This window comes from Perissodus microlepis, chromosome 13, assembly GCF_051167445.1.
Source record: "Perissodus microlepis isolate ML-2025 ecotype Zambia chromosome 13, ASM5116744v1, whole genome shotgun sequence".
In the NCBI taxonomy this organism is placed as follows: domain Eukaryota; kingdom Metazoa; phylum Chordata; class Actinopteri; order Cichliformes; family Cichlidae; genus Perissodus; species Perissodus microlepis.
The window spans coordinates 29,148,513-29,159,848 of NC_140473.1; the positions used below are offsets into that span (position 1 = coordinate 29,148,513).

An 11,336-nucleotide genomic window follows, 5' to 3' on the forward strand; every position below is an offset into this window, starting at 1 on the left:
TTCAGACCACTCAACCTTATGTTTTGAAGTCACTTTATTTGGTATTTTGACTGGAGATCCACATGTTTTATTTAAAAGAAACACAAAAAAAACAGCATTTTGTATAAAACAAACACATTTTCTAGTAATTCTGAACAATTAGCTTCATCCAGTTAAGGCAAGTTTATGACGTCAAAGATATGAAAATGTTATGTACTGAAGGCTTTGCTGACAATTCAACATTTCACAGATTCACTTTCATTTTGATTCGTTCCAGCTAGCAGACACACACATAACACAGTACTGTACTGTTACCGAGAATAAAATGAACGATGCTGGTTTTATTATCAAAATATTTGGATAAGAGTTAAACTCTGCCCTAAAAAAAAAAACATCCCAGAGCTTTAGCAATGTCAGTTTATGTTACTGTTTTTTTTTGTTATGTTGGGTGACTTTCATTCTTTAAATGTTTCACAGTTTCGATTTCACCCCATTTTGTTATTGCTGATGTGGAAACGCTGCGAGTCTCACACGCTCATCACCACACGCTCATCACCACTTCTGAACAGTCTTTTCAGAGACAAACTTTCTTTGCAAATTATTTTTCATGTTAAACTCTCTTTCACCACTGCTGGACTTCCTTGTCCGAGAGATACTTTCCATGAGGCTCTTTGGCTCCAGATGGCAGCAAAGCCAGGTAGACCGGTGTGACAGCGCCCTCATCTGGTGACTTGGGAGCAGTTGGTCCAGCCATGTCAGTGCGCACCCATCCTGGGCAGCAGGCGTTCAACAGGATCTTTTCAAAGAATCAAATTTAAAAACAAAATGTTAGCAACGACGATTTAATGGACATAAAACCATGACAAAAACCCCACTGAATATAGAAGTTCTGCATTGTTAGTTATATATTTCAGTTACCCCGTCATTCGGTCTCTCCTTGGTCAGACGACGAGCATGAATCACGGACAGCACCTTTAAAAACATCCACACACAAATATAATCAGTGTCTCATAATATGGTTTCAGGTCAAATGTTCATGTCTCTGGTTAATAACAGCGAACGCATTAATCAAACGTACCGTCAATCCAATTTTAGACACTGTATAGGCCCCGTCAGGCCAGCCACGCTCTTTATGTTCGCCTTTCTTGGCCTCATCGACAAATCGTTGCATCAGTTCCACCAGCTCCTCCTCTGTGATGTTCTCGTTGCGGAAACGCTGCTGGAGGTCCAAGTTGCACTTCTTCAAACCACTGACGCAGTTCATGCTGGAGACGTTCACCACACGACCTAAAACACACAGACGTAGACACACAAGAATCTGAAGATGGAAAACAAACAGGACGTTTGTCTCCTTCGTGCTCTTAGAGTCCTTTAAACTTTAAATTACAAACAGCTTCCATCTGAGGTTTGTTTCAGAGACTGATGGATAAGCTTTGAGCAGGTTCTCCAGGAGGACTTCTGATGTTCAGTTAAATGTGTGTTCTTGTTTTTTAGACCCGTGTTTATGTAGCTATGATGTATCAGAATGGCTGCTGTGAAAAAGCTTTCCTGCTTTCTTTAACCAATGCCTATTCTTCTCATCTGTCCTCTGCTCTGCTGCCTGTCAGGCAGAAATAAATCTCAGTAAGCCATGCTGAAGGAGGTCTTAAAATTAATTTGGAGGACAAATAGCAAGGGAGGCTGCATAATCGAAGATGCATAGTTTTATCATCTGAAGAAGCGAACTCACCTTGAAGTCCTGGCATACAGCTAGGATACAGACATCATGGCAAGAAGAAGACTCCAAACAACTCTTCCTGATTGATGTCTAATATATTTAAAAACTAAAAGTTTCTCATTATCAGTTACTGACATGTACGCTCACTCAATTAAAAATGCAAACTTTCAAGTAAAATATGATGCAGACTGGGTCCAGCTGTACCTCCAGGTTTGATGATCTCATTGAAGACAGTCCACATGTTTCTGGTGGAGAAGAAGTTTGTCTTGAGGGTCACCTCCGCCTGGATGCCAAACGGAGTCGTGTCTGCCACTGAGGAGACAGCGTGATCTCCGTCAACATTACAACATCAGTGTGTGCAGCTCCACAGCACTATGATATACATCAGCACAAGAAGTTAACTACCTTTGAATGCTATCGCAGCGTTATTGATGAGGACATCCACTCCTCCGTATTTCTGTTTGAAGAACTCAGCGGCGGTCTTGATGCTGTTAAGATCGTCGATGTCCAGCTGGTGAAACAGGGGCTTCAGTCCCTCTGAGTTCAGAGCCTTCACCGCTGCCTCACCACGGCCTCTGCAAGAGGAGCAAAACATCCTCATTTATATTCACTTTGTCTTCGATCTCATCGTTTACACCTTATACCAGCTGAGATTCTCAGTCTTTCTCTCTTCATTTTGTCCCTGAAGGCCCTGAAACATGATGAAGTTCCATCACTGGCCTGGCCACATCACCACGGTCATTTGCTGTACACATAATGGAACAAATGTGCAGCAAGACGTGTTCACAATTTCAGGTTGAAATCATCTGTAAGCGCCACATTTCACTCATTCCTTTAGTTACATTAAAGATGTAACATACCTGTTGCAAGAATATATTCAATTATTGAACCAATTTATAGGCTTGAACACATAAATGGCTGAAAAACAGATTCACTTTCATCTGACCTCAAACTTCAGTGATTTCCATCATGAGAGTATGAGACAGTGTCCCACAGGAATGCATTGAAGAGCCCATTACTCTAATGTGCATCCCATCACGTTGGAGATAAATAGCAGCGTGAGCATACCAAGTACCAACATGAAAATATTCACTTGACTCTTCAGCAGCACCTGTGTCACCTTCTCCAGGTTTTTCTAAATAAAAAAAACAAAACAAATTCCCCCTCTCCTGCGGGTGGTCTATCCTTCAAGCTCAGGTCCTCTACCAGAGGCCTGGGAGCTTGAGGGTCCTGCGCAGTATCTTAGCTGTTCCTAGGACTGCGCTCTTCTGGACAGAGATCTCCGTTGTTGTTCCTGCGATCTGCTGGAGACACTCACCTAGTTTGGGAGACACTGCACCTAGTGCTCAGATTACCACTGGGACCTCCACATTTTCTCAAGCTCTTCTCGGAGCCCTTGGTATTTCTCGAGCATCTCGTGTTCCTTCTTCCCGATGTTGCTGTCATTCGGGACCGCTACATCGATCACTACGGCCGTCTTCTTCTGTTTGTCTACCACCACTATGTCCGGTTGGTTAGCCACCACCACTTTGTCCGTCTGTATCTGGAAGTCCCACAGGATCTTAGCTCGGTCATTCTCCATCACCCTAGGGGGCGTCTCCCATTTTGACCTCAGGACTTCCAGGTTATACTCGGCACAGATGTTTCTGTACGCTATGCCGGCCATTTGGTTATGGCGTTCCATGTATGCCCTGCCAGTTGGAATCTTGCACCGTGCTGTTATGTGCTGGATTGTCTCTGGGGCATCTTTACACAGCCTGCACCTGGGGTCTTGCCTGGTGTGATAGACCCCAGCCCTGATCTTGTACTCAGAGCTTGTTCCTGTGCTGCCATTATTCGTGCCTCCGTGCTGTCTTTCAGTCCAACTTTGTCCAGCCACTGGTAGGATTTCTGGATATCAGCCACTTCCTCTATCTGCCGGTGGTATATACCGCATACGGGCCTGTCCTTCACTGAGCACGCGGTCAGTTGGGTGAAACCCTCCATGCATGGTCAGGAGCTTCCTTGTCTTGATGTCAGTGGCTTCCTTCTCCTCCTTTGGCCAGCTTATTATCCCAGCAGGGTACCTGATCATGGGCAGGTCCGGATCTTGTTCTTACTGTTCAGCTGACTCCTCCGGACTTGCCTGACCCTCTGCAGGTACTTGGTGGTGCAGTTTTCCTAGTGGCCTCTTCATGGTTCCCGTTTGCCTGTGGGATCCCCAGGTACTTGTAGCTGTCCTCTGTGTCTGCAATGTTGCCTTCTGGTAGTTTGATCCCCTCAGTTCTGACTACCCTCCCTCTCTTTGTTATCATTCGACTACATTTCTCCAGTCCAAACAACATTCAGATGCCATTGCGGTATATCCTGGTGGTGTGGATCAGTGAATCAATGTCTCGTTCACTCTTGGCATACAGCTTGATGTCATCCATGTACAGGAGGTGGCTGACAACTGCTCCATTCCATAGTCTGTATCCGTAGCCAGTCTTGTCAATGATCTCACTGAGGGGGTTCAGGCGTATGGAGAACAGCAGTGGGGACAGAGCTTCTCCTTGGTAGATCCCGCACTTGATGGTAACTTGTGCTATGGGCCGCCACATCCCCATTGAGTTCCCGATGAAGGCTCTTAGGGTCCTGTTGATCTCGTATAGTTCTAGGCATTCCAGGATCCAGGTGTGGGGCATTGAGTCATAGGCCTTCTTGTAATCAATCCAGGCAGTGCACAGGTTGGTCAGCCTAGTCTTGCAGTCTTGGGCGACTGCTCAGTCCACCAGTACCACTATTCATCTTAGCCGCTATGATGCCTGACAGGAGCTTCCACGTGGTGCTGAGGCAGGTTATTGGTTGGTAGTTGGATGGGACCGGCCCCTTCTGTGGGTCCTTGAGTATCAGGACTGTCCAGCCTTCGGTTAGCCATTCCGGGTGTCTCTCATCAACTAGCAGCTGGTTCATTTGTGCTGCCAGGCGCTCATGGAGTTAAGTTAGCTTCTTCAGCCAGTAGGCATGAACCATGTCCAACTCTGGAGACCCTTTCTTGGATGTCTGCCACAGTGATGGTTACTGGTCCCTGTTCAGGGAGGTTACTGTGGACTGCCCTCAGATCCACTAGCCACTGATCATTGCCATTATGGCAGGGCTTTAGATTAACTTTCTGCCGCAGTTGCACTGGTGCGCCTAACGTTTTTTCTTAGGCACATCAGCACAAAAGTTAGGCGCACCCAAATTTTTCAACCGCATTGCTTAACACCGCAGTTTTACATGTGCACTTTTTTGGGGGGGAAATTACTGTCTATACAGACAATATTAATTTTGTAAATGATTAACTAACAATCTTGTCAACACAAAGTTCTTCATTTGGAGCACAGTTCTACAAGAAAGAAAAATTACTGAAAAAGTGCTTGTGCTTAAAGTGCTTTGACACTCTTTGGTAATGTTGTAGACGATGTTAAACTTAATCATCATCTCGGCCTCCTTTGACGACCTGTTTGCTGCTACCTGCCGCTGAAAGGCAATGGGGTGAGGGGACAGTTGGGCAGTGCATTTATCGCAGCATATAATGTGTTTTCTGGATACACTGTGCTTTTTCAGCGTTCAGAGATTGATGGCTCCGTGTCAGAGCACTGGCTATGAATTTCAGACAGATCAGGCCTTACCTTAACAAAAAAGTTATCAACAGTTCTTTTCATTTTTTCTTATTACCCACAGCTACATCCACTTCAGTCAGGTCTAGACTACTCAATAGGGCAGGGTATCATCACTGATTTCTATAATCCATTCAATTCCGATTCACAAGGTCCCGATTCGATTCGATTTTGCCTCAGACAGTCAGAAATATTATTATTTTGATAATTTATTAGTATTGACACTCGTGAGACTTCACCAGAGGTGTAAGCATCATAGCAGATGCCTTTGTGTCAACGTAACTGAGGATAAAACACAGAAAAACATGAAGGAGATTTTCCTGGCCTGGCTTTTTTTTTAGCAGATAACCTTAAAAATATCCTGCAATTTTGTATAATTTTAAAAAGTATAAATTTCTTCAGTATTGAACAGCAGAAATTAGGCTTTCTTGTCCGAGGTCATTTAAGTTAAAAAAAAAAAAAAGACAGCTGCCGACAGCACTGCAAACAACAGTACACTGGTGGGTAATAAGTGAATGAATAATGCAGAAAACAGAGATTTGAGATGGGAAACTGTTCTTGAAGTACAGAGAGAGAGAGAGAGAGAGAGAGAGCTGCACATGAAGTGTGATTTGGAAGAAAAACTGCAAAAGTAAGAGTGAATTAATAACGATATTTATTAAATTTGAAGCGTAGTTTGGATCTTCTTTTGCTGCTGGTTCAGTGAATTTTGGTTGGAGAGAGAGAAAACCTGCAGCTCAGAATCGAGCGCAAAAAAGACGTAAACACAAAGTCCGGACCGTCAACACATCAGAATCTGTGAGCTTTATTCAAACTACTCACCTCTCTCTCTCCACCTGCACTTTCAAATGTACACACGAAGGACTACAGAAATATCTGGACCACGGCCAATCAGAGAGGTCCCGCCCCTGGCTATCACTGATTGGTTTAGACCATGATAGGGGCATAATGTGTGTATGTTGTTGACCACACAGAGACTTTCAGAGTTGTGGAGACTTTTTTTCTGTTCTTTTTTTATTCTAACAGCTGCTGGTCGCACCAGTGCAACCTAGGATTTTTTTTAGTCGCACCACTGAAAAATTTGGTCGCACTCTAGAGCCCTGCATTATGGGTTGCAGTCTTCTTCCTATGGCGTTATTTTTGTGTCACTATTCTGAGCGCACGTAAAAAAAATTTGCAGGTGCAAGTGCAAACTAAGGTGCAAACTTTTTTTTACATGCGCTCATTTTTTTACTTGCGCTCAGAATAGTGGCACAAAAATAACAGCATACTCTTCCAGTATTGTTCTGGTCCTGTCCAAAAACTTGTAGACCGATTACGTCACAGCGACGCGCCGAAGGCTGTCCAAATTCGTAGACTCCTCCGAATGCAGCCGACAAATACGTCAGCCTTTTCCCCAAATTTGAAGGATGGGTCGGGTGTGTCCTTCGTGGCCCACCATATCCCAGAATTCATAGCGTGGCCCAGCCAAATGGCAATGGCGGCCGCTACTAAGTTTTAAAATTACTCTTATTAATCTGTCTGGGTCACAAAATAAACGTTTAACATTTTCAGTCGACAATGTGGGTGTGTAAATTTCAAATATCTGCTCGGTTTATCAAGATATTGCATATTTGCAAAAGAGCTTCGACGTTTTCGGAGACGTCTGCTACCCACCAGCTCGATAGCTAGCCGAGAGCTCGAGGGTCACTAGAGCACTAGAACGTCAAAACCCCCGGCACATCAGTTGGTCAACTGTGTGCAGAAGGACAGTCAAATGATGCATCAAATGCCCTTTTTTACCCCCGTGTGCGTGCTCAGAGCCTGAAGCAAGAAGCTTGGATGAACAAACAAACCACAGTTGCAGTTCCTGTTAGCTCTGACCGAGCTTTAGTTTTGTTTAAGCTCTTGGTATGCAAAAGTGTTGAGATGATTAAACTGCAGATACGTCATCAACTTGGTCCAGGTGTCACCAGGTGAGTCACTTACACATTTCTGGCAGTGAGGTAAACTTCTCCTTCAAACTGCTTGCAGAGCGCTCGGACAGTGGCCAGACCGATGCCCTTGTTACTTCCAGTTACCACGGCAACTCGGGTTGGCATGTCTGTACAAAAAGAGAGAGAGGCATCAGTGTCTGAACTCCACACAAGTGGTGGTTAAACTCATAGGTGGGCCCTGCTCTGGACTGGGACCATGAGTTATCTAAGAAAAATAAAACTTTAGATCATGGTAAAATTTATTTTTTTTATTATATAAAAAAAGTACAATGAGATAAAATTAAAGAATTCTCTAAAGTATTCATTTAATTGCAGCCTGACATCAACACACTGAGATGTCGGCATTACAACCCTGTGCTACACAACTAAGCACACTCAGCTGTTTTTTTGTTTTTAATTTGTGTGGGAAATGTTTAAAAAAAAGTTTGGGTTTTTTTTCCTGCACAAAAATTATTTTCTGGCAGGTGTTATTGACTTTTTCTCCACTCTATGCTACACACTGCTGTCACTTTTTCCTGTGTCCCTGTGCAGGCATACAGTTTAGTCCCAATGTAGACTTGGGCTTCTCTGGACTGTGCAGTTTTCCTAGTTGCTGCAGCCTGAAGGCACAGTTAGCTCACTGAGGCTGGGGTGCCTGCCCTGACACGGTGGTTGGTTGGGAGGGCAGCCACCTTACAGCTGGCCTTGGCCTGAGTTTTCTGTCCCTTTGTTCCAAGTGTGTCCTTTATGTGTCAGATACTATAGACGGCCTATTTCCTTCTCAATTTAGTGTTTCTCTGCTATAGTTTTTAAATTCTCTCCCCAGTTTTTCGTCTGTAGCTGTTGGATAACTGACCCGACCGTGAATATGTGTGTTACATCTAAGTGCAGCTTCAGACCTGGTGGAAGTCTAAGGGGGAAAATCCGGGAGGGAAAAAAGTGCACTGTCAGTTTAAGGAAGTAAATACTGGAATAGCTTATTAATTAGAATAAAGGAATGTTCTGCATATTTTTAAAGCAGAATTGAAACAGTGTCTTATTGTAAACCAGATCACTCATCTCCTGTATTTCTTACTTGGATATTGTACATGTAGGGCGCTGCACGGGTAAATGAGCAGTTTCGCGGATGTCAAACAAAAGTTTTTCATGGCTGTTTTTCTCTGTTTGTGAAAGAGGGTTTGACAACCGCTGCGTTAAACACACCAACAGGAGGCAAACAGACTTACGTTTAGATAAAGTGAGTCAGCTCTGTAAGTGCGTAGAGGTCAAAGTGAAAAACGGAAGCCTGCTGAGTCACGATGACAGTTCCAGACAATCAGGCTTTATGAGAAATAGACACATTTCTAATAACATTAGACTGGTTTTGGATTTACTTGATTACTCTGATTTGGTACCTGACAATAGCTTAATTCTCTTCCTGGACTTTTATAAGGCTTTTGATACAATTGAACATCAATTTATTTTCCACTCTTTGGAAAAATTTGGCTTTGGCAAGTTTTTCTGTAAAGCTGTCAAAACCTTATACACAAATGCCAATAGTTCTATTAAAATGATTAACGGCTCCACCCCGAGATTTGACCTGAAACGTGGTATTCGCCAAGGATGTCCTATTTCACCATATTTATCTTTACTTTGTACACAAATTCTTGCAACTAATATTTCAAACAGTGTTGTACAAGGAATCACCATAGCTGATAAGGAGCTCGTCATCAGCCAGTTAGCCGATGACACCACACTCTTCTTGAAGAATGCAAACCAAATTCCTCCAGCCCTTAGTGTGATTAGTGATTTCTCTGAGGCCTCTGGTTTATGCCTAAATCTAAAAAAGTGTGAGTTACTAGCAATTAAAGACTGCCCTGCAAATACTATCTGTAATATTTCTGTTAAACAAGAAGTCACATACTTGGGACTGTTAATATCCAAAGACCAGAAATCAAGATGCTCTTCAAACTTCACTCCAATTATACAGAAAACCCTAAAAAAGTTCAACCAGTGGCTGCAAAGGGACTTGTCTTTGAAAGGTAGAGTGTTAATTACTAAAGCTGAAGGGATCTCCCGATTAACATATGCTGCTCTCTCCTTACATCTGGATAAGAAAATTAGTAAAGATATTGACCGCATGCTCTTTAATTTTATATGGAAAAACCGTACGCATTATATTAGAAAAACTGTTGTGATGAATAAATACGAATCAGGTGGGCTTAACGTCTTAGACTTTTCTACTTTAAATAACACTTTCAAAATTAATTGGGCTAAACATTTTCTTAAAAACCCTACCTCTATCTGGAACTTTATACCATATCATATTTTCTCTCGTTTTGGTGGCTTTAATTTTATTTTAAATTGTAATTACAGTGTTGAGAAACTCCCTGTAAAGCTTTCATCCTTCCATAAGCAAGTCCTCTTAGCGTGGACCCTCATTTATAAACACAACTTCTCACCACACAAATACCTTATCTGGAACAACAGAGATATTTTATTTAAAAATAAATCACTTTTCCTGGAAACTTGGGTCCAAAATGGGATCCTATTGGTGGCTCAGCTGGTTAATAAAGAGGGACAACTACTTACTTACAACGACTTTATTGCACTATATAATTTTCCAATCAGTGTTCAGGAATTCTCAATGGTGCTTGGTGCCATACCCTCAGGGACTTTAATGTTATATAAAAACACTGACAGCTCAATATCTACCTCAGTCACTCTCCCTGATCCAGCTGAGTCACCAATAGGAAAAATCTGCTTTTCACAGGAACTAACAGCAATAAGAAAATATGTAGTTTATTCCAAGAAGACATCGTCTCTCTCCCATATATAATATCTTATTGGAACCGATATGTTCCAGATATCAAGTGGAAGACAGTCTGGATGATCCCCCATAAATATTTGATTGTAAATAAGGTGAAAAAAGTCTCATTTAAAATTCTACATAAATGTTATCCAGCCAGTCACTACATGGTAAAATTTAAAAGAGACATAAATACTAATTGTACTTTCTGTGGGGATCATCCAGAAACTGTGACACATCTTTTTTGGTACTGTTCTTTTACACAGAGATTCTGGAAGGAATTTAGCAGGTTTGTTATTGTCCATATTTTAAGGGAGTTTTCTTTACGATGGGAAAATGTTTTATTCTGTTTCTTTAAGTTCCCCAAGAAGAATGATAAATGTTTTTTATGATAAATTTGTTAATACTTTTAGCTAAATTTTTTATCCATAAATGTAAGTTTACTAACAAAACACCATATTTCTGTCATTTTTTTTAAGGATGTGGAAATGTACATACAATCAATATCAGACTCCACCAACAAAAAGGCTCTCAAAACAATATATATATATGTGAATTTTTGTGTGTATTCTTATAATTGTTACTTTTTTCTTTTTACCCCTGGCTTTGTGTGTTCATGTTCTGTTGTTTTGTATACTTCATCTGTTCGTATGTTGTATAATTATTGTTTTGTTAAATAAAGTTTAAAAAAAAAAAAGACAGTTCCAGAGAGAAAAATAGTGGGAAAACAAATCCACATATATTGCTCCAATAATTTCAGGGGGGAAATGAATTGAATGCACATACTGCAGCTTTGAAATGCACTGCAGAATGTGAATTAAATAAGTTTAGTTGTATTTGCAGTTAAAGGAGCCGTGTAGACAGTGCGATCAGTCAGTCCAGATACAAACGATACAAACACGCTGGTTTTACGAGGCATGTGCAAATCGAACGTGACTGTAAATTACAGCATGGAATTAATAATTTGTCCAAACTTCCCGTTTAAAAGCCTTTGATCGAAGAGAATCAGAAGACCTTTCACCAGCGTCTCTCTCTGTTACATAACGCTGACTTTCAGTTTGCAGGTCGGCCCGACGCCTCCTTAAATCCGCTAAAATTCAAACAAGCTGCTGACAAACGAAAACTGTAAGATGTAGCGGAGGCCTCACACTTACTGAAGCTGGGGTTTGGTCCTGAATGAGGCTGCAGAGAGGACAAAAAGCGCTGCACATGAAAATGTACGACTGTAAAAAAAACAAAACAGAAAAAGAAGAAAAGCAGGGCGGCGTTCTGCGCAG

At 41.9% G+C, this 11,336-nt stretch overlaps 1 protein-coding gene across 1 annotated transcript; it reads right to left on the reverse strand.

Annotated features, from left to right (window-relative positions):
• Positions 1 to 16: 16 nt before the first annotated feature.
• Positions 17 to 11,336, reverse strand: LOC146375301 (carbonyl reductase [NADPH] 1-like). The gene is made up of 7 exons (XM_084949379.1): positions 11,214 to 11,336; positions 7,285 to 7,399; positions 2,102 to 2,271; positions 1,901 to 2,008; positions 1,058 to 1,266; positions 898 to 951; positions 17 to 775 (listed from the first exon to the last, which is right to left on the reverse strand). Exons 2-7 carry the CDS (start codon positions 7,395 to 7,397, stop codon positions 602 to 604), a joined length of 828 nt encoding a protein of 275 aa, XP_084805505.1. The 5' UTR covers positions 7,398 to 7,399; positions 11,214 to 11,336; the 3' UTR covers positions 17 to 601.